Source organism: Tachypleus tridentatus, chromosome 13, assembly GCF_004210375.1.
Source record: "Tachypleus tridentatus isolate NWPU-2018 chromosome 13, ASM421037v1, whole genome shotgun sequence".
Lineage (NCBI taxonomy): Eukaryota > Metazoa > Arthropoda > Merostomata > Xiphosura > Limulidae > Tachypleus > Tachypleus tridentatus.
The window spans coordinates 74,116,010-74,141,328 of NC_134837.1; the positions used below are offsets into that span (position 1 = coordinate 74,116,010).

A 25,319-nucleotide genomic window follows, 5' to 3' on the forward strand; every position below is an offset into this window, starting at 1 on the left:
TTAAGTTAAAAACTGGTGTTTATTAAACATTTATTTAGTGTCAAACAGATATACAGAGGTTTCTGAAAGTAATAAACCTAGTGAAACAGGACAAGTATTATATGTTTTTGATGACCTCTTCCAGTTCTTCTTTGGTAAACATATGGTATCCTTTATCAGGAGTTACTGCTGCTACCTGAAAATTGAAGAAACCTGTAAGAATGTTATATTTGAAACCATTTACCAATAGCTGCATTTCATCGTGCAACTACTACACTGATGCATAGAAGTGAATTAACCCATTCACTGTGGCTGGGATGTATATTTCCCAGTGCTCCTACCCTCTTGTATTACAACTGAAGTCAAGTCAGATCATTGCTTTTTACATTAAAAGGGTCAAAGGTGACCTAAAGTTTAAAACACAATTTTATTACCTTTGATATTTACAATATACATGTTCAGTCAGTCCATACAAATTTTATTGTAACTATCTGAGTGTACCTGTTAAGGAAGCAACAACTGTATCAAGAACAATGTTAGATAATGTTATCCTACCTTATTTCTTTTGTTATTAAATCCCTATAACCTCCCTAGATGCAAATTGCATATCCTGTTTTATGAAAGGTAATAACAGACATATTGAACTATTTAAGTACTTGTCTTTAAATTAAAGTCTATAAAAAAAAAAAATGAAATTGTGCCCTAGTTCAGGTTCTTTATCCTCTTTTTAAGACAAAAATTATAAAATAAAACAATCGGTGCATGTTGTTGGACAGTTTGCAGTTGACTTGCAAAAAACAAAAAAAAAACACATTAACTGAGCCACACAACTCTAGGTGAAGGATTCTAACACAAAGTATCATTGTAATAGTAATATGACTCTTTCTCAAAAATATTGAAAGTGTACAAAACTCTAACAGTTATCTATACTTCCCATATAAACAGGACAACCTCCTTTTAAGACAAAAATTATAAAATAAAACAATCAGTGCACATTTTTGGACAGTTTCCAGTTGATTTACAATTACATTCCAAAAAAGTACACAACAAAACTGATGCTAGGTTTCAATCTTAAAAAAAGCCAATTTCAAATTTATTCATCTGTTATCTGTTTTTCATACTGCACATAAGGAATCTTGTAAAAACACTATCTGAAAAACTACAAAGTTTAACAGAGAGAGATGGTGTAGTCATAAATAAACAAAGAGTAAGTTGGAAATTAATACAAACTTGATTTAATGTTGCAATTATTGAAACTACTAACCTCAATGTTTGTGGAATTTAGTTTTTCTTCCATCACTTGTTTTAAGATTTTAAGAGCTGTTTTGGTAGCTTCTTCTAAAGTCATAGACTGTAAAGAAAGAAAGAAAATTTGTGGTAATAAGAAACTAGAATGCAAAGCCATTTTGAAGTTGTAGTTTATACAATAGGGAAGAAGGCATAATTACATCACAGCACACACAGCAATTAAAAAACTTTCTTGTGAGGTGTAGGTAAAATGAACATATATCTAAATATTTTATTATAATAAACTTGCAGTCTAGACATTTAACATCACATTAAACTTTAATATTATCACTATGTGATTTGAGAATAAACTGCAAACCCTTACAGATTCATTTTTTTTATAAAGTTTAAGGCTGTATCAATCCACACGTTACTAAATGAGGTGTAAATTCATTAATCTTTGTTTATAAGATTCCAAAGAAACTTTCAAACTACAACTCAACAATAATACAAGTACGTTAAGTATTAAATACAAGTTAACAAAGTCATATCTAAGGATTTGTTTTCTTTGTTTTAGGTCAAAACTACAAGCCTTTAATCATTAACATTTTCTTTCATTAGTAGCACATTGTTTCAGATCAGACTCCAAAAGAAGAAATGCCTAATGCTTTGTATCAATACAGATATGCTGCACTGTGAACAAGGTTATTTAATATATGATGCTGAATACTTGAGCCAAGTAACTTCCAGAAATTAATACATTTCTACATGTTTACCATTTACTTGTAGTACATAAATAATATATTACCAGCATATATTAAATGTCACAGTTTTTCATCATGTAAGTGTTAGTCAAAGACATCTTCCAAAAATAGTTATCTTTCTATTTAAATACTGTCAAAGTTTCTGACAACAGTTTCTATTTCTACAACCATATATGAAGAAATACAGATACAAGTTAATAAAGGTATCAAACCATTGTACCTGTACTGATTATTTAATGTAGAAAAATACATTCCATACATCAGTTTACCATAATAAATATGTTTTTTAGTTTTCCAGGCTGAATCTCTTGTACTGAACGTACTTGTACCAAAACTGAGTAAATATTGAGGTTTAAAGATAACAATTTTGTTACTATTACTATTCAAATTTATCAACTTACAAAACAGCAACCTAGTTTTAGAAAACAAAAATCTATTCTACACTTCCCAAGCATATTAACATCATATATTTATCATTATGCTTTAATCAACTTTTTAACTTGCATCAATATCTGTTTTGAACATGTTTAGGGACCCTTTTCTATTAAGAATCTGGTAAAATTTCATTAAACATTAATTTAATAGAAAATGTATACCACTTCAGTACTGGAAAGAAAAAAAAAAAAAAAAAGCAATCACTTTCTTTGACATGATTAAGAATAATTGATTTGTTTCTTTGATCAATATCAATTTGAACAAACATTTTGATTCAGCACAGCTTTACATAGAGTACCTAAAACGTGAAATAACAACTTTGTTGTCACAATAAACATTACTCCAGTGAATTGATGTTCCTTTACTTTGTTTCAACCATTAACTTTTATCAAAATATACTACAATACTTTATGATATTCTTCCTGCAGAGCTTGCTGTGCCCCTTCTGACCCAGATCCAATGGCTTTAGCATCATACTGGACATATGTTCCAGATGGATCCATATGGTAACTAAATGAAGGAAAACGTCACATCAATCAGCATACATAGAATAAATTACACTATGTAACACAAATTTTGTTCCTGGATAGTATGTGTTATTTTTTAATTGCTCATGCAAAAGTACAGAAAATGGCCATTATTTCCTTCAAACTTTGCTTTTGAGACCTGGACACTGAAATTTACAAATTAACCTATTTTATATGTAAATACAGGCAAATCTGCACATTTTCATTTACACAAGGTCTGAATAAAACAACATGAATCAAGATTTACATGTATTTATTCCAAAGTTATACAAAAACGTTTAGAAGCGAGTAGTTTTTCGAGATTTGCGACTGTAATATAAATCATTTCACGTATCAGCCCCCAAATACAATCTCCCATCATGTTTTCGTTATACTCTCCCAGGTCACAAAAGTAAAGTTTGAAGTGAAAAATAGGTCTTTCCCATTTACTTAGGCATAAGTAATTGGGAAATAACACTTTCTACCCAGGAACAAGAAAAAGTAAAAATTTTGTTACATAGTGTTATTAAGATAAGCAACTTGTAATCTTACATATATAAAAGTTGTATTATTTTCATATATATAAAATAGTTTTTACAGGATGTATAGAAAGGTGTGCTCACCACACCTTACTCACATACTTTTTTGACAAATTGTATTTCTGTATTCTCAATACAGCTGGTATTGGTATTAAAACTTTAAAATATAGAACAACATTTTGAAAATAGGTCTTTCCCATTTACTTAGGCATAAGTAATTGGGAAATAACACTTTCTACCCAGGAACAAGAAAAAGTAAAAATTTTGTTACATAGTGTTATTAAGATAAGCAACTTGTAATCTTACATATATAAAGTTGTATTATTTTCATATATATAAAATAGTTTTACAGGATGTATAGAAAGGTGTGCTCACCACCACTTACTCACATACTTTTTGACAAATTGTATTTCTGTATTCTCAATACAGCTGGTATTGGTATTAAAACTTTAAAATATAGAACAACATTTTGAAAATAGGTCTTTCCCATTTACTTAGGCATAAGTAATTGGGAAATAACACTTTCTACCCAGGAACAAGAAAAAGTAAAATTTTGTTACATAGTGTTATTAAGATAAGCAACATATAATCTTACATATATAAAAGTTGTATTATTTTCATATATATAAAATAGTTTTTACAGGATGTATAGAAAGGTGTGCTCACCACCACTTACTCACATACTTTTTGACAAATTGTATTTCTGTATTCTCAATACAGCTGGTATTGGTATTAAAACTTTAAAATATAGAACAACATTTTGAAATTCGTATGTCACCTTCAAATTAACATAATTTATAAAATAAAATGCAACAACTGCCATGACTTCTATATTGGAGAAACAAGTAGATTCAAAGAACACAAAAAACACCACGTTTTTGAACACTGCAAATCAAACAAACACAACATAACCATAGAAAACACCCAGATACTAAGTAGGGAAACAAATATAAAAAGCAAAATTAAAGAAGCCCTACTAAAATAACTCAAACCAATATAAAGGAACACCTTTATACCTATACTAATTAATAACCTAACATACAACTGCAATACCCCTACAATCCCGTACTGTTTATACACTCATCCCTGAGGAGGGCTTGGCGACAATCAGTTGCAAACTCTCTTTGTTAACTTGAAGATGACTTAAGAAGGTCAAAATAGTGTTCTGTATTTTATTTTAATTAAGATTTTAATACACATTCCAGCTGTCTTGAGAATAGATGTTTACTTCAAGTAGGTTTTTTTGTCATCACAAATTGTACTTTTATCTCAGAGATAAAAGTACAATTAAGATTCATTTTCAAATTTATAAAAAATACTTAAATATCCACAAAAAATTATATCTTCAAAAATACCAAACCAAATAAAAATACATAATTTATAAACTTACAGTTGGGGACCTCTCTCATCAATTCCAGCAAAGAGAATTGCTACCCCAAATGGTCGACTCTGTAAGCATTAGACAAACAGTTTACACGAGCTAATCAAGTGTGGCACAAAATTAATCTACAAGTACAATAATGTATTTGCCCATAAATCCTAGAACATTACATGTAACTATAGTATAAATACTGCCAGTTTTGTTTTCTATTTTAAACTAACTGTAATAACAATAGCTTGTTTAAACTTCTCAATGTAATGAGAATTTATTCCAGTTACAGTCAGATAAGTTAATGAACAAGCCTCGACAGAACACAAATCAGTAAAGTTTCTGTTCATAAACCTTTTGTCTGCAAGTTGGTATCAAAAAATGTCCTTATGATACAAACCATTGCAACACCATCATCATCACTGTCGCCAAACCGAATAGCAAGGTTAGACACTGCCTGAGCCACACTTTCTACTTGCATTTTCTCATTGTACAAAAACCAGTGATTCTGAAAGAAAAATGCAGCTTTATGAATTATAAATGTGGATGTTGAATCCTAATTGGAAAGAAAGACAGCCTAAGCAAAATTTCCATTTCAAAACCATTTTTCTAAAAGTATGCATTTTGGAAGTCATGGCAGTTTTGGTATATTGTACAGAACACAGTATTATATTGTTAATTCCCAAGAGCATGTGCTACTATGGAGCTGTAAGATAACCATGAATTCTAGTTATGGTTATTTCACACTGTTTTGTAACATTTCCAATTTTAATTGAATGATCAACAAAATAGTCAAATTGAAAAATTTTTTATACCAAAATACAAGATTTTGAAGCATGGTCAAAAACTAATTCCATGTTATTACTGAATACCAAGTTCATTTCTTGTCTTATAATTCTTACGTTTTTTCTATAAAAACATCATCATACAGAATCAATTTACAAAAATAAATTTTATTGACTGATTTATAAACTGTAAACTACTTTCTGTAATATAATTTTAAATTACTTTATTTTAATCATCTAAAAATATCACAAGGTCACACTCTGCTTTAGTGTTTGATATTTATATAACAAGACAAACTAAAAATTGTGATAAATCCTGTAGATTTCATCAGTCGAAAACTCACTAGTATGGAGTGCTTCAATATGTATAATGACTATAGAAATACACTCTCAAAATGATATGTAAAACATATGATACAAAACACCCATTATACAGATTACATACACACAAAAATTTGATACAAGAGGGGATATAAAGTTACTTACACCTAATATTTCTAAAGTATATATCAGTCACACTTTACAGCCAAAGACAGAACATAGCATTTCAGTAAAATAGGTTTGTTTCAGTAGTTTTGTCACAAAATTCAGATTTTAACTCTTTTATTAGGTCATTCAGAAATAAATGTCAGAATTCTCATGATGCTGAATATTGAGTAACTTATCCTTGGTTGGCTGGTTTAATTCAACATTTGTTGCTTACAAGGTGTCTTAATTGTCTGCTGTTTCAACTATACTCAGAGTAAATTTTGCAACCCCCAAAGTAGCATGGACAAGAAGGACTTTTGTCTAATTTTCTTCTAAGAATTCAAACTTGGACAAAAAGCTACTGAAACTATATGGAACATCAACCAGGCATTCGGCCATGAATCTGTTACTGAATGTACAATTCAGCATTGATTCCAAAGATTTTGACATGGAGATGAAAGTCTTGAAGACCATGAAGGTTGTAGAAGGAAGCTATCCTTAGATGAAAACACATTGAGGGAAGCAGTTGAGACAGACCCTTGCACAACAGTATGTGAGCTTACAGAAAAGCTAGGCACAAGCAAATCAAGCATTTCCAATCACCTGAGTGCAATTGGAAAAAAAAAGGTTGGATAAGTGGGTTCTGTATGAGCTGACTGTAGATCAACAAAATTAGCATTATGAGACCTGTCAAGGATGATGCTCCAAAAATTGAATGAATTGGAAATTGGGGTTCTGTCTCATCCACCTTATTCCTCAGACCTATCCCCTACAAATTTTTTATTTTCTCAAGCACTCTGACAACGTTTTGAACAATAAATGCTTTTAAAACCAGCCAGCTGCAGAAGAAGCTTTCAGGGAGTTCATTGGCCATAGAAACTCTGATTTCTGCACCAAGGGCATAAACAGCATTGTTGCACATTAGCAAAAGTGTGTTGAAGCAAATAGTGCTTACTTTGATTAAAGCATGTTTTACAACACTGGTTTATACTTTTCAAACTTTGCAGTTCAAAAACATTTATTTCTGGACAACCTAATACTTACAGACACTATGCATATCAATTAAACGTGTTAAGTTGTATATTCAAAAGTGATGTGAATACTGGAGTTTACTGAATTACACAAGTATGATACAGTTGTTGAAACTATAAAAAGGGATACATGAGGAGAGAAATTATAGTAATGACTACACAATATTTAATGTGTATGAAAATTAGTTTAAAACAAAAAGTAAAAAGGTGTGCAAAAAGTGTGCTGTTTTTCCTTATAGGAAAGCTACATTGGGCTACCTGCTGTGTCCACTAGGGGGAATTGAACTCCTGATTTTAGCATTGTTCAAGCAGGGGACAAAAAGTAAGAAAGAATTAGAAAATAAAATAATGCTAACAATAATACCTTCTATAGTTTTCTTGACCATGGACCTGTGAGTTTATTATAATGTTTAGATTTTGTTTACTATTGTAAAAAAAAAATTGTATACTTTAGATACTGACTGATAATGACTAAAGGTTTTAGCAGTTTAACCTGTATATGGTAGTGAATGTTTTAAAAACAAATGTTGTCTAAATTTAGTCTTCAAATACAAAAACAGTAACAAAGGCATCAAAACATTTATCAATATCATTATAATTTACTTTTCATTCAAACTTATAAATAAAATCTTTAAATAGTTTTCAAATATTCTTTTACGTGTAAATTATATACATGTATATCCAACATTCTCTTGTTGTTAGTGAAAAGAATGAAGAACATGCACTTTGCCTCACAAAAATTATTAAAAATATTAAATGTTTTATTGTTGAAATCAACACTTAAAACAGTAAAACTAATGACTGTTATATATTTCAAATTAATACTGCCTTCTCTGCATCAGATTTTAACTTAATTTTCTTTGTGGTTAGAACTTGCAAGTTGTTAAAATGTACTGAAGAAGCACTGTATTACATATAGTTTTACATATTTTAACAATGTTAAGGTCATCACACCAGCTTTGTGGTAGGACTAATACTGAAAAAATTACAATGCACACCTTATAATACTACCACACATAGAAGCAAGATCTAAAACACAAATAAGTCTGTGTTCTCTGTTTTAATCAGTGCTATGTCTTTCAGTAATAGGTTGAAGTGTGGATTACAGTGACACCAATGCACAGGTATAAAATTCAATCTTTTCCTCCTTGGCAAATTAAACTAGGTGAAATAAAGATCATTACTGTAGTTGTACTTTGATGATATTCAACAAAACGGAAGAAGTCTTACCAACACGACCATCAAAACAGACAATGAAAAGAATGCTGCTAGAAATTTAAGTACAAATTAACAATAAAGAATTTAAGAAAAAAAAAACAGTAATAGTCTCAGTAAAGGGCAAACACAACATATGTTGTTTGAAGTCCTCTTCTGTTTATTTTATGGGTTTAAAACACATTAGAGGTTTTGTTATTAAATTCCCTAAAACTATCATTTGTAGAGCTAATCCAAGTGGCAAGTTAGTACACATCAACATTAATCCAATATACTCTCATTTATTGTTGTTATTTATATCTCAACATAGATATTAATGTTCCATTTTTCATATGAACATTTAATGTAATTTCTGCAATGACCAATTTAAGTTGATCCATAATTACCTGTGCAACTGTATACAAATTCATGCTAGTATCATCCCCAAAAGGTTGATGACTCGATTCTTGTAGAAACATACGTTATTTTATCCAAATAAACAAGTAGACCAGGTGAATTACAATTTTATTTTTCATAAGACATTAAAATTAAGCTTCTTTTCCATAAGCTTGTAAAAGGCACAAGCATCCTAACAACTGTTGAATATTGTTTCAAACTTGTATCTAGCCATTTCATTGTAAGTACAAATATAATTACCTGGGCTTCAACTCGTGCCTTGTCAACCATTGTCCGAGAATCAGCCATGAGTCCACTTACAGCACATCCTATAAAAAATTAATGTGTTCAGTTTATTCATTCTATAAAAGAAAAGCACTAGCACCATTAATATAAAAAGTATTTGGTATAAATGAATTAAACTCACATTTCTAACTAGGTTATCTGAATGAATTAAACCCACATTTCTGGCTAGGTTGTGCAAATGAATTAAACTCACATTTCTAACTAGGTTATGTGAATGAATTAAAAACTCACATTTCTAACTAGGTTATGTGAATGAATTAAACTCACATTTCTAACTAGGTTATGTGAATGAATTAAACTCACATTTCTAACTAGGTTATGTGAATGAATTAAACTCACATTTCTAACTAGGTTATGTGAATGAATTAAACTCACATTTCTAACTAGGTTATGTGAATGAATTAAACTCACATTTCTAACTAGGTTATGTGAATGAATTAAACTCACATTTCTAACTAGGTTATGTGAATGAATTAAACTCACATTTCTAACTAGGTTATGTTAATGAATTAAACCCACATTTCTAACTAGGTTATGTGAATGAATTAAACCCACATTTCTAACTAGGTTATGTGAATGAATTAAACCCACATTTCTGACTAGGTATTGAAAATGAATTAAACCCACATTTCTGACTAGGTAGTGTAAATGAATTAAACCCACATTTCTGACTAGGTAGTGTAAATGAATTTAACCCACATTTCTGACTAGGTAGTGTAAATGAATTAAACCCACATTTCTGACTAGGTAGTGTAAATGAATTAAACCCACATTTCTTACTAGGTAGTGTAAATGAATTAAACCCACATTTCTTACTAGGTAGTGTAAATGAATTAAACCCACATTTCTTACTAGGTAGTGTAAATGAATTAAACCCACATTTCTGACTAGGTAGTGTAAATGAATTAAACCCACATTTCTGACTAGGTAGTGTAAATGAATTAAACCCACATTTCTGACTAGGTAGTGTAAATAAACTAAATTGAAGCATGTTCTTTTATTCTCATTCATTTCAGGTGACCTTGTGAAAGTTGAGAGTACAGCAATACATAATACTAGTATGGAATTTTCTAGGCTACCACTGTTTGTCTCTTTGACCTGTAACTTAGTTTCCAGAAACCATAAACTGTTATTGAATATTTTAGAAGTGTACTTAATGTGTGATAGAATCCGAGATTTTAACAAGTTGTTCATTGTGCGAAAAGCCTACTGAGAGGAACAACTATTTTTACCTGTATGAAAAGATGATTCTATGATCCCTATTCTTTATTTGCTTAGGTTTATGAAAATAACTACAATGAAGGTCAATTCCTGAGTGTATATCCTCATGAAAACTGGAATTTTGAAATTCTAGCTACAACTGGAATTGAAGTTGATGGTAATTTTATTTTACAATTATGCCTTATGTCTAAACTTTTAAATACTATCAAAAAAATGTGGTCACAAGCTGTTCATGTATGTTGTGATTTTAATATAAAATGTATATTCTTCTAAAGAAAAAAAGTAGGCCATATTCTGTCAAGAAAACTTGTTGAAAATGATGCATTAGGACCAGTTTACAAAATTAAACAAAGACTATGAAAGTTGTACTCACTGTGATTCATTTACAAATTCTGTTGTTTCTTTTTATGTGTAAATAAGTCACGTTAATTACTGCCTTCTCTTCACAGGTACTTTGATATTTGTAACATAACTTCCCTTTAAAGAATGTCATGTTAACTTACAACATTTATTTGTAAGTATACTTTTGATAAATACAAACATTATCTCCATTATATTAACACTTTATTACAATTTAGTATTTCTAATTATTATCACATAAATACTCTTTGATTTATGACATTTAAGAAAAAGAGAGAACTGTCAATAACAAGTGACATATTTAGGTTTGAACACGAGAGGCTGCCTGAACAATAACTTTAAAAATGGTTTTCCCAAACGAGTATTTATACCTAGTTCTTATTTAACATTTTCAATTAATCACTGACTATTAAAATCCTTGCTCTTAATGATTTTAACAAGGCATCTTAAATTTGCCTTAAGAGTATAATGAAATCTCATAGAAACAAAATCAAGACAATATAATTTTTGAATCCTCACATTAAATGTACAGTGACACCTACTGGGAAATTAGTTTGAACAAAGTTTTCCAATTCATATAAAACTGAGAAAGATAAGTTTTAAAAAGGCTGACTTTGTACAGGAAGTGCTGGTAACTTTTAGAGAAACCACAAACAGAAGCCAGTGACCAAAAAAATTGTTTCAAAACTTGTCCAGTTATAAAGTATTATCAGTTATGACGGTAAATAAACTTCTTACTGAATTTGATAACTTGAGTAAAAGAAATACATTTCAATTTCTTAATTAATTTGACAATTTTATTTTGCTTTTTCTTTCATACAAAACATTTGTTTTTCACTGATGCTTACATGTTTCCATAATGATTTAGGGATACTGTATATCAGTAAAACTGAAAGTGCTATTCAGAATAAGCACATTTGATTGAGATGTAGACAATATTTTCACATCCTAAGAACTGACATGTTTACAGTTCATTACTTATCATCACCATAGCTTAACAGTTTAGACAAATTTATAAATGCTCCTGTTTGCAGGCATGCAATACATGTAAGGTGTAATTATTTGATATTTCACACTGCTAATGTCTCCACTCCAAATATTATTTTTAAAGCTTGGTTTTGATAAGTTATTTATCAACCATGCATATTTTAGAACATATATCTATAATATTTAACTGGGTCAAAATTCAAGGGTCAAATAAGATAAATTAACAAGTTCATCAGAATGCTAATAAATTTCCTTCAGCAGGCTTGATTATATATAAAACAGTAGCAACTGTAAACAAAATTATGTAACAGATGAAATGAGAACACTACATACCTATATGAGTGTCAATCTCAACTATCTTTTCAATTGTTGTTGATTCCATTAAGGTTGAAGTAACACGTTTTTCTACAGCAAGCATAACTCCTTCTGATGTCTGGATGCCAATGGCAGTAGATCCCAGCTATAAAGAGTATTGGTTGTTTTCATTTATCATGTCAATGGAAGCAGACCCCACTGTCAAGTCTTTTTTTTTATTATGTCAATAAAAGTAGGTCCCAGCTATAAAAAGGTTTTTTCTTATTATTATGTAGATGGAAGTAGATCCCAAGTACCAAGTGTTGTTTTTTTTATTTATCATGTCAATGGTGAAAGATCCCAAGTATCAAAAGTGCTAGTTGTTATTTATCATGTCAATAGTAGTAGACCCCAGCTGTTAAGTCTTGTTTTTTTACTTTATTATGTCAATGGAAGTAGATATAAAATATAAAAAATATTGTCTACAGTAATAGGCTCCATTTGTTAAAAGTGTTTTTTTTTTAATTTATTATGTCAATGTAAGTCAATTCTAGCCACAAAGGTGTTGTTTGTTTATCATGTCAATGACAGGAGATACTATGTATCAAATGTTTTTTTTTTTTGTTTATTGCATTAAAAAAAACTGATAAACTGAATAGTTCCCAAAAACAGACTTTCCTTCTTCAAGTTTGTGAGATTTGGGATCTTATCCAGGAAAATAAAATAAAACCAGTTCAGATTACAGTTTCTTGGTTTAAGAATTTTATCTGCTTTTCAATCCTACATGTTTTCAGTATTGTAAATATATGAATTTACATGCATGACAGAAACTAGTTTGAACTAAATAACTCTCTCAAAAAGTTTTACAGTTCAAAAACTCATTCCTCATGGAAATAATAAAAAACAACAACATGAGAAACCTATTATACAACTCATTTGTGTGTGTACATTGCTCTGTATGTATCTAAGAAATATTTCAAACTGTGCCAAACTTTTCAAAATATTTTAAGGAGTTACAAAACTAGCCAAAAGAATATACTATTTTGTGCTACACTGAAGGTTGAGATTGACTATCAAAGGTTGCAATATACTTCTGTGATCATTAAAAATGAACTTTATGGATTTCAATGGCAATTTAAACTTTTAATTTTATCTGAAAAAAACTGATCATTTTTGTTGTTAGGTCTCATCTAAAGCTGGGAGAAAAGAAGTTTTGTTTTTCACGTCTGTGAGCACATGGGATCAAAACATGGATGTCCAGGGGACTTCCACAAATAAAGTTTTCAGCATTCAAATGAAACTTCTGAGTTTATAAAACACCAGGACATCCACTAATGAATTCACTGGTAACTAATTATTTAGTTAGAGTATGCATATTTCATGTGATAGTGTTTGTGTATACTGATGAGCTATCAACAAAAAACAACAACAATGTGCAATCTAAAAATGCAGTGAATTACAGTGAAATTTAGCACATAGTAGTGTTCTGAAACCACTAAGTTTATCAATGACACTAAAATTTAAGCAAATTAGTAGAAAAAATTATTACAATACTTCAGCTGAATATTATTTTAGCATTTAAGAACTTAGAATTATTGTGAAGTTTAGTTTTGTTGCTGTCTTGCAAAATGTTTCCAAAACTTACAGTTTGATTATGTTAGATATATTCTAGTCCATTTTCCTATTATGAAAAAGAAAAACCTTAAAATCTGCTAGATATGAAAACAGAAACATAATACAGAATTCAATGACGATTGTACAATACGACTAATTAATATACACTGCTGGCCAAAATCTTAAGGCCAATGAATATAAAGAAAAAAATATGCATTTTGCATTGTTAGACTCAACCACTTATTTGAGTAGAGCTTCAAAGGATGAAAATAAAAAAATGGAAAATAAAATAAACGTTTTTAGCATTTAATAGGGAAAATGTAAACACTATGAAATTAGCCTAAATTCTAGCTGGTCAAAAGTTTAAGACCATACTGAAACAAAGTGTTAATCGGCAAACACGTAACAAAATTTAGTCATTTGTGTTCAAGCATTAGCATTGCCAACATCTCCCACTGACATCTCCTGTGTTACATTGGGTAAAAACATGGTAAAGGCTAAAAAATTGACAGAGTTTGAATGTGTCAGAATTGTCGAGCTGCAAAGGCAAGGTCTCTCTCAACGTGCCACCACTGTTGAGATTCGGCATAGTAAAACTGCTGTTGCAAATTTGTTAAAGACCCTGAGGGATACAGAACGAGTATTTCAAGTGGTCGGCCCAAGAAAATTTCGCCAGTGTTGATCAGGAGGATTCGACAGGTTGTCTGGCAAGACACCAGCCGATTGTTGAACCAGATTAAGGCCCTTACAGATGCAGAATGCAACTCAAGAACAATTTGACAGCATCTACAAGTGAAGGCTTTAAAAACCATAAATGTCTTAAAAGACCACACCAAGAAACAGCCCAGTTAAACTTTGCTGAGAAGCACCAAACATGGGACATAGAAAAGTGGAAGAAGGTTTTGTTCTCTGATGAGAAAAATTTAACCTGGATGGTCCAGATGGCTTCTAATTTTACTGGCATGATAAGGATATCCCACCGGAGACATTTACTACACGACACAGTGGAGGAGGTTCCATCATCATCTGGGGTGCTTTCTCCTTCCATGGAACAATGGAGCTTCAGGTTATACAGGGACGTCAAACAGCAGCTGGCTACATTGGCATGTTGGAGAGAGCATCCTTATTGACTGAAGGCCCTCACTTGTGTGGAAATGACTGAATCTTTCAGCAGGACAACCCTGCAATCCACAATGCCTGCAGGAGAAAGGGCTTTGTTATGGCGAATAATGTGATTCTTTTGGACCATCCAGCGTGTTCACCCAAACTGAACCCTATTGAAAATGTTTGGGGGTGAATGGCAAGGGAAGTCCATAGAAATAGACATCAATTCCAAACAGTGCACGATCTTCATGAAGCCATCTTCACCACGTGGAATAACATTCCAGTCAGCCTTCTACAAATGCTTATATCGACCATGCCAAAGCAAATGTTTGAAGTTATTCGCAATGATGGCCGTGCAACTCACTAATGAGACCTCTTGCTGGACATTTCCTACTCTGTTTAGGACTTCTTCTTGGTATGGTCTTAAACTTTTGACCATCTAACAATGCAAGATGCATATTTTTTCTTTATGTTCATTGGCCTTAAGATTTTATCCAGCAGTGTATACTGAAATTGTTATTAACCATTAATGACAGAAACAGTTTCATAAAGGAAACAACTTTTCCACTCTTCAACTTTCATTCATAATCAAGATTTCTCACAAAAGGAAAACAAAATCTTTTCACATTATGATCTACAAATAAAACTTGTATACATTTACAAGATTTACAAGACTACAAGACTTGTATACATTTACTGTATAATGGATTTAATTAATATTCTACCTTTATGTCAAACACACACACATATTTGAAGCCTGAAAGATTATGCACTTTACTGTAAAAGTCAGTAATTGATAGATTAATAAAAATTAAGCAATAAAATGAAATATCTGGTAATGCTACCATCATCATATTATACAAAACATGAAGGAAATTTAAACAGTAGATAACTGATATTTAATAGTTACTATATTACAATTTTATAATGAGGCTTGGAAGGTGGGATGAAACTTGCTTGTAATCCAGCTTTATACCAAAATTTGTAATATACTTATAAAACATTCACTAAAGAATTGTGTTTCCACATTTTCTTTATTTTAATGGGAAGTGTTGCCTAGTTAGTGTAAATGATGTTGATAATAACTTGAACACATTATTTCCATTCCTTTTGCTTTATGACAATCATGTCTCATCATTAATAATAACTTTTAACCTCCTGATTCATTTCGGGCATTTCTCAACGAGTCCAAAAATGTTTAATTTATCAAAAACAAATTAAAAAGTTACATCTAAGGATGTTAAATGAGAGAAAAAGTATGTATTTAAATTACACGTAACACATTCCATTCAGGATTTAGGAAGACACTAAGTGATATGTTAACCACATGTTACTGGAATACAACTGGATGTTTTATATCCACTGTAGTAATAAGCTTACCTTGATTGCTTCAATAGCATATTCCACTTGAAACAGTCTTCCTTCTGGAGAAAACGTGTTTACTCCACGGTCATATTCGGATCTTGTTAGAAACATTCTTCTTAATACTAAGATCTTAACATGAAAGAAAACAGAAAATGTTAATACAACTTTTTATTCACAGAAAGAAAACTGAAGTTGTGATAAAATACAGTGGCTAATAACAAGATGGATCTCCCAGATGTACATATTCTAAAGGTGTGACAATACAAGTATCATATCACGAACCTGTGATACGATTGTAACGATACATTGTCCAGTATGATGTAATTCATGTATCTTCATAAAAATTGGCATGTTTTCCATAAATGTTAAAAGTCTTTAGTACAGATGAAAAAAAATCAGAATTTATAATAAATTATTTTTGCTAAAATTTAATGATTCAATATTGAGTACTATATGTTGTCTTCATTTCTTTTCTCAAAAACATTACATGTGAAGTAACATTAACAACAATACAGATTGACAGTTATTAATTTTTTTTATTCTACTTCTCTTGCCAGCTGCCATTTAGTTGATCAAACATGAGAATTTTAAAAAGTACTAAAAAGACAACATTGGTAATTAGATAATAAATAACAAATTAGAATGTCAAACTTTATAAATGTTCATAAAACTCCTGTAACTAAATACATATCATATTGCAGCATCAACAGCCAGATACATATCACATCAACTACTATGAGATATGCACCCCTAATATAGTCCATGCAAAAATTAAGTTTGTAAATGCTGATCCATTTATGAACACCTAATAACTTGGGTTTTATAAACCCACATTTTAGATATTTAAACTGAAAATTGAGCTTGTAAGTGTTACAGTCTATGGTTTTTCATTTGAAATGTAAATTATTCCCAAAGTATCAATACATTCATACAATGTGAAACAAACCTTGTTAAAATAAAGGCATGTGTTGGATACTATTCATACAAACACTGGTGACAGAAGTATTCTCATTACCTCATAAGATACTTGTATTGAGAAACTGTTACACAAATAAAATTTTATTTTTATTATGTAACTAAAAACCAATCATTAACTTGACAAAAGTATGACTTCCAGCTCACATGTATCTTATTATTAATTTCAGATAACACAGGGGCAGTGTTATGCCTAGAGCATGGAATCACAGGAATATCACATTTTTAAAGTGTCCCCTTGAAAACAGTAAAATGAAAACTCAGTTTTGACCAGTCAAATCTGGTTATGTAAATTTCTACAAGTAGGCCTAAAATTAAACAAAAGTCTTCTTGAGGAGAATCTTCAAATAGTAAATTTCACTTCTGACCAATCAGAAAGCCACTATTACGGAACTATACTAGATTCAAAGGAAGATTAAACATTCATCTATTGTACTAGTAAGCCTTGCTTGTATCCATGACAAATAATTGAGGTGTTAGCCACGCTGATCATAGCCAACTACATGACTATTTTTGCATTTCATGTTGTTTAACACCCATTACTGCACTAAGATAACCTCCCAACTACAACTAACAGTGGTAATATTTGTATGCTAGTAATGTGCCTATCCACCAATGTTATGGGTTTAACAGATTACCTAAGATTTCATTTTGGAAACTTAAAAGATGGTGTAAAAATGGCCTTTTTAGTGTGAAAGTAACTATCAAATATACGTCCATATTAATACTCTTCATATCATCTTAAGGGTGTCCCTCAAAAGTTAAGCTATGTCCCCTTAATTCTAACACAAGGGTAAAAGAATTTCATCAAATTAAATAATCTAGTCAATTGTCAGTTAATTAACAAACATTTTGTAGCACAGTAAACTGGCTGGATAAAAAAAAACAGGGGTTGTTGTAAATGATGTTTGGTCTAATTGTCACAAATGAGGTTTTGGTGTTAGGACCTTTGCTCTTTTTTGACTCCATTAATCTCAAAATAGTAGTAGGAAGAGTTTTTGAAATTCTGATAACAGATACACCCTTGTCCAAATTAATTGAAACAAGATGGAAAATTACAATTTTTTCAATTTTTTGCATTTTATTTCTGAAAATCCAAAAATTAAGTCCAGAGAGTTTCCAGGCCAATCCAGCACCTTTATTCGTGTTGTAATCATAAAATTCTTCACAAGTATCGATGTATGGCATGGAGCCAGATCTTGTTGAAAAATGCCAGATACATCTGGAAATCTCTTTTTCAAATCTGGAACAACTCTTCTCTGCAAAACATCAATGTACTGTGGTCATCGCATCATATGAACCTTCTAAGACATGTAAGCCTCCAATGCCACAGTAGCTAAAAAAGCCCCAAAACATCTTCAAGGGATGTTTTACGAACTGATTGATGTGAGATTCTCGAAGTTTCTCACCTGGAGATCTGCGAACATGCAGACTTCTTTAACCCTGTATGAAGAAGTGCGTCTCATCACTGAATAACACCTTCCTCCATTGTTCTTGCATCCAGTTCTTGTATTTCAGACCCCATTGATACTGTTGTTTATTCACTGAGTTGGTAAGAAGTTGTTTTTTTGACTGGTCTCCTTGCCCTTCGACCGACATCAAGAAGCCTACGACGAACCGTTGAAGAGTTGACTTATTCCTTTGACCTCCAAATCTCTTTTTATGGTGTCACTTGTCTTCTGTGGATCTTTCACACTCTCCCTAACCACGTAAGCATCATCTCTTGGCACTGTTTTCCTTTTGCGGCCACATCTTTCTTTATGTTTCAGACTGATAGATCCGGTACTCACCTGGGTCTTAATCACACAGCTGACGATCGATAGGCTAACACCAACAACGTCCACGATTTTCCTGTAAGTCATGCTGGTGTGCTTGTGCAGCGTCACAATCTTTGTATGCTTTCTAGGAGTGACGTCCATTGTGTATGACGGCTGAAAGATGACTGATTAGCAGTAAAACAAATAGCCTCATATTTGAGAAAAATCTAACGCAATTTCAAATGACAATATTCCTCAATATTTCGTCATATATCCCAAAAATAGATCAACCATACTGCAAAACACAGCTAATGACACCGTCTGTATAAAAAATTGACTATTAAAGGAAATCAGAGGGTCCAGCGAGCCTATACCAGCTGCCATGCTGAAAATATTGTAAAATGACCATTTGTTTCAATTAATTTGCACAAGGGTGTAGATTGCAATGTCACATAACAAAATTTAAACTATTGAAAAAAATAAAAAAGTAGTTAAGAGAGGGTCTGATTAAGATGTTAAAGAATGTTAAAGGAACTGCACTTTTTTTCTTAACTATGAGAATAGTAACACTAGGTGAAATTTATATATAAATTTTGTAATGTTAGGAGTTATCTTCAGCTAAAACAGCTTTATATTACCAACAGGGTTGCTGACCTTTGAAGTGGGTTGCCTTCAGACATGGTGGATGCAGTTAACTCAAGGGAGTTATAAGAGAAGGGTTTATAAACATTTGAACTATAGAGTTGGCTTTGAATATTTAAAGTTTAATTTAATGGATGGATGGATGGCCTAGATGGACCGACAATTACGACATGGACTGAAATTATATTTATATACGTGTAAAATAACAACTTGAACAGTGGCTCAAACTAACATTATGCATGAAGAACACAGGAATCACTTGGTCCTTTAAAACTGTCCTTAAACACTCAATCCTTGAGCAAAAGTAAAAGCTTAAAACCATATGTGTTTCAAGGAGTTATTCATTCCCTAGTTTGAAACATTTTAAAGCACTAATTTCCACTGTTTTCAGCAGCAACTAATTCCATAAGCTAATCATCCTCTAAAGAAAACCAGAGGGAATCCTCAATAGCCTTGGCACTTGAAATTCTTTTAGGCAAGTTTAAAATAAGTTAACCAATGAGACCTTCATTTTTATTAGATACATTTTTTTTCACCAGCAATATGAAGCTTGAGGAGCAGGTACACCAGATTCAATTTTATTACTCATCAGAATCACTGCCAGCCTAAACTCAAATTGAAATTATTTTAGATAGGATTAAAGTAAATTAACCTAAGAGACCTTAAGTGTGATCAAATATGTCAATCAAAAGGGTATGACCTCTGAAGTCCAAAACTGTATATTACAGATCTCAAACTGAACAAGAGGTGATAAAGCTATGAACTAAAAAAGATGTATTAAAGAAATAAACTCAACCACTTTATGAACTGTTATGCCAAGGCTAATAAAACTGCTTTAATTGTAGTCTAGCCTGTTTTTTTCCAAATCTTAAAATTATGTCCTCTTATCCAATTGTTTTCAGAATACTACATGTAGAAAAAAAACCTTTTTCTTATTACTTATTTAGATTCTCTTTCAAATTTCAACAAGATCATTTCTTCTTTTCTCAAGAGAAAATTAACAGATCTTAACATTTTCCCATGAGATTACCCTTTCATCCTCATGGTCATCCTAGCAGCCCTCCTTTGCACCCTTTTCATAGGGAACAAAATTGTATTCCAAATTAGGCCTAACTGGTAATTTCTGAATTGTACACCAACATGTCTATAAATACACTAAAATTCTATTCTGTCAGCTTTGTTAACAGTAAAAAGCAATATGTCACAAACTTTCCTTCAATAACATTGAGTTTCTTCCCATCCAAATCAAACGTGTCATCCAAATTATGATAATACAAGACCATTAACTTGTATCTGAAGAACTTGTTTTATAATTTCATCAGCCAGCTTTTATTAAAAACCCTTTTCCAATTTCTTAATTTGTCTTTGGAGCAAACTCCTGTTTTTCCCAAGTCAAGAAAGATAAATATTATCTCAATCTCAAAATAAGACTATCTAAAATAAACAACTGAAGTTTCATTTCTTTTATCAGCAAGTAGGAAAAACTTCAAATCTGATTATACAATGACCACACATCCTTAACTGTTCAGCTCTTTAAACTACACCAGTTAACAATGTATCTGAAAGAATCCCCTCTGGTTAGATCTCTGACCATTTGGTATAGAAATTTGTTTAGAATTACTTCTAGAAATATTTTTTTCCACACTATTTGATTCCAAAGAATACCAGTCAATTTATCTAAAATTAAATTATCCCATAAATATTGCTTCACTATATTTTGATTAGTGTAATAGCCCTGGTCTCATTATAAAATTTATCACAGATATCATCTTTCTGATTGGGAGGTCAATAATAATTGCCAATTGAACATTTTCAGCTCTTGAGCCTCCAATTTTATCTCAGATTCAACCTATTCACGTTCTTTTTTCTTTAATCTTCATTCTTAAGAGGAGGTAGTTCATTTCTTACATAAAAAGTGCTCCATCTCCTCTTTAATTAGATCAATATATAATAGCTTGCTCTGAATGAACAAGTACTTTAATTTGAAATTTCTAGGGTCAAATTAACCTATAATAAAGTAATTATTAAAACCTACAATATCGATGTCATATATAATCAAATAACTCATAAATTAACAAACCAAGACTAAACTAGTAAGAGTGCTTGGATGAAGTAAAATTAAAAGGTTTTATTAATAAATGCTACAATAACAGTTCACTCTTGTCCTTACACAAATTTCATACCAGAACTTCTTACATTTACTTTAAACTAATGGACAAAAATGTATTCATACAGAACTGTACAAACAAAAAAAAACAACAAGTACAACCACATACAGACAAACAACCAAAGGGAATTTAGAATGGTTCACAAACAGTCAATCCTTTGCATCCATATTTTGTGCATATTAGTTTTGGAATAATCGAAGGACGATAAAAATTTTCTTTCTCTAAAAATGCAACTATGGTTTTGATCTTCATACTTTTAAATAAAATACTTCTAATGAAACAATACATGTTGAAGCAGTAATAGTTACCAAAATCTTACTTTACAGAATATTTCACATACATTATCTTTTGCACATGTATACATCAGGAAATTAGAAAGCTAAACATTTATTTTTTTTTTAAGTGGCACAAGTGCAAATTTTTTAGGAGATCTGGTGACATATTCTTCTAGAAAATTTTGAAACTTTAAGATAATCTGAAATACATTCAGATGAATTAATGACAAATATTTAATAGATTTTTTACATATTGGTTCTCACCTTTCTCAAGGTGTTTAGCAAGTGAAATGAAATAAAGAGTTTTGTGTCAAGCCATTATTTTAATTGTGCATCACTATAGCTTTTTATTCTAGTGAAAAACAATATAAAATGGGAATTTGAATGCTGACATGCCCATAGTATTCTAACCAACTGTATGACTGCAATAGCAAAACATTCTGGTGTTACTAACTGTTATTATTTATTGAGTATTTAACAATGCATGTAAATACACCTATAATTTATTGAATAGGAGTTAAATTTGTTAGGTAAAAGCTTGTTACTTAGCCTGACAATGATAGAGGTACTGCCATTTTGAAAGATGAGGTTCAGGGTCATTGATAAACATTCATTAGTTTTTACAGATTTTTTGCAATTTACAGCCCTATGCAGTGACTAATGTAATTGTTTAAATAAGTATAACAATGTATTGGGACAACTAAAATATTTTAATAACACCTGTCTGGTTAAAACTGATTAATATATAAAATGAAATTTCTTAATCCTCAGTCAAAAAAAAAAACACTGAAGTGAAAAATAAGTATTTTTAAAGATATTTTTTTAAAACAGTGCATCAAACCAAAATTTTTGCTATTTTACAGCCTAAAAGAATTACAGATGTAAGCAGTCAAAATTATACAAATGTTTAAACCTAAACTAGATATCTTTAGTAAGTATGTCTAAAGTTAGACACAATTTAGTTGAGACTAGCCACTATGAGAAGAAAAATCAGGAAATATCAGTAACACTAACATCTCACTAGTCTGGACAGAGTTAAAGTTTTAGGTTGAAAGTTATCACTTTGATTTTAGTTCAACTTTAAAATTACTAAATAACTCAATCATGGTTATAATACCATGTTCTCTGAAGAATCTACAATCAACATACTGAGTGACATCAATAATTATAAACAATATAATGGAACAAACAAGAGGAATCATACTGAAACATAGTTGAATGGATTGAAGTTGCCATCCATTCAACAAAGTTTCATCATGAATACTGTGCCTAAAAAATTTACTGAAGGAATCGTATTATTTATCTAATGATAAAGCATAGAGGTATCTGTGCTACAGGCTATCAAAATTTGGTCATACCAAATCACTTTTGTGTTTTTGCCCATCTCATAATTCACTTGTTCAAGATTTTGCCTCTCTTGATAGAATACTACCTGTTCAAGAAACAGATTGGCGGGTCCCTGGTTAAAAGCCTGTTATGTGTCAGTACATATGAGAATTGTTCAAAAATAATTTATGGCCTAACCAAAACAAAAAAAACAACACTCGAATGTATTATTATTTTTCTCTTAAATATCATGTTTGAACCTTTTGTGAGCAAACAATACTGAATGCATAAATGAATGAGCTTATTTTATGTGTCGCAGATTTCTGAAGAAAAAAAGAGAGTAGTGTCAAACATCATGAATGAGATCAGGCATCATGCCAAAATAAAACATGTTCACTAAAAAACAAATGAGTGCAACAAATCTATCAGGGCATGAAAACAACATTACAAGAGGGTACTTTGACATACTTTATGGTGAAAAAGTGGTGCATTGTGTCTGGGCATGGTAGACAATTGCATAAAGATGAACAAAGTCAGACTGGCTTGGACCACAAAATAAACTGAACATAAATTTCATTATTTGTTATATATGATAGAATAATTGCCATTAGGAGGTTAGTAGAGAAAATGGGAATTAGTACAAATACTGTAACAAGCATTTTGAGTGACAGTTTGGGTAACATTAGTGTTAGATGTATTCAAAAGTGTTGTTACCTGAGCAGAAATAGATCTGAGTTATAGAAAAATAACACTTACTCCAGAGGTTCCAACTGATTTGTAACTATGTATGTAACACGGATTCATAGCTTCAACCCAGAAATAAAAATGTAAAGTTTGCAATGGAAACATCCCAGTTAACCAAATTCCAAACAAGTTCAAATCAGAACCCTTTGCAGGAAAGGTCATGACATCAACTTTTACAGATGCCAAAAGCATTTTCCTGCTTAATTATTTGGAAAGGGGTCAGACCATTACAGAAGATTACTAATAATATACACCTTTAATCAATGATTTGCATCAATAACTCAAAGAAAGAAGAAAATAATTGCTCAAAAAAAGTTTCTTTCATAAGGCCAATGTCTAAACTTAAAAATACTCACACACACTGGATTTAGCTCCAAGTGTTGTTTTTTCCCTCTCTTTCTTATCCTTTAAGTCTTTCTAAAAGATTGAAGATTTTAAAGTTCATACCATCCAGTCATAGACTGGGGCCAAGAAGAGTGCTTTCAAACAGGCACAAAGATCTTAGGATATGGTTGATAAAAGTGTTTAGACTCAGGAGGATATTACTTTAAAATATAAATTGAAGTTTACCTAGTCTCTCTTTCCTTTACATGTTTGGACACTCTTTGTGACCGTGTGTGTGTATGTATGTATAAGAAATGGTTTGTTTGATCATGTGGTACATATAGTTGGTTTAATTCTCTTAATTAGGCCAATATTTTGAAAGACCACATTTTGTTTGCAATTGATATAATGCTATGGCACACAACGAAGAACCTCTCTAACTTGATGAACTGAATTGCCTAAGTTAAAGATATGCTTTGTTGATATGGATTATAAAACTTTTTGGCTGGTGCAGGCTCTTTCTTCAGTCTAACAGTTAACAGTCAATTACACTAAAGTGTTACAACTTACAGATGAACGTCCAAGTGATGAAAACGAAATATCAGAGTCAAATTTAATAATTAAGTAATACATGACTACTCTAACGTTTCTCATAACTTAACAACAATAACTTTACTAACTTGTATTAATGTTTATAACTCAGAACTAGTAGTATGTATAATTTAGTAGTCAACTAGCATACTAAGTATAATTACAAATATATATTTATAAGCTATACATAATATCCATCAAATTTTAAACACTTACGTCCAACCAAACTGAATACCGGTGCTCTTTTTCACTGTTCTCCGAACCACTAATTGCTGCTGATATTGGTGTAATCTATTTTACTTTATAATGATATAAACCCGTACCAAAAGGAATTGTTCATTAAACCAGTCTACAACACGAAGCACTTTTCAAGCCTAAAAGAAACAACTCTAACGCCATCTAAGTGTTTATGAGTAACTTCGCGACAAAAGGTATCGAGTGGAACAATTTACAGCAGGACAAATCTAGATTTTATCATAAAACGTTTTAAAAGTATGTATAGGATTTTTCCTTTTTTTTCCCCACTAGTTAGTGCTGACACCCAGAAAAAATTACATTAAACAATTAACACGT

General features: G+C 31.1%; 1 protein-coding gene across 1 annotated transcript; it reads right to left on the minus strand.

The window, feature by feature from the left end:
* Positions 1–25,152, minus strand: Prosalpha5 (proteasome alpha5 subunit). Its single transcript, XM_076482707.1, has 9 exons — positions 24,963–25,152; positions 15,960–16,073; positions 11,901–12,027; positions 8,955–9,022; positions 5,220–5,327; positions 4,841–4,899; positions 2,813–2,915; positions 1,244–1,330; positions 1–175 (listed from the first exon to the last, which is right to left on the minus strand). The coding sequence occupies exons 2-9, from the start codon at positions 16,053–16,055 to the stop codon at positions 98–100; spliced, it is 726 nt and encodes a 241-aa protein (XP_076338822.1). The 5' UTR covers positions 16,056–16,073; positions 24,963–25,152; the 3' UTR covers positions 1–97.
* Positions 25,153–25,319: the final 167 nt, after the last annotated feature.

Excerpts from the sequence above, each read along its gene's own strand:
- Prosalpha5 (XM_076482707.1), bottom strand. The coding sequence starts at position 16,055 with ATGTTTCTAACAAGATCCGAATATGACCGTGGAGTAAACACGTTTTCT. Across the intron at positions 9,023-11,900 it reads TGAGATTGACACTCATATAG|GATGTGCTGTAAGTGGACTC; the intron begins GTATGTAGTGTT and ends AATTTTTTATAG. Across the intron at positions 1,331-2,812 it reads TGCAGGAAGAATATCATAAA|TCTATGACTTTAGAAGAAGC; the intron begins GTATTGTAGTAT and ends CTTTCTTTACAG.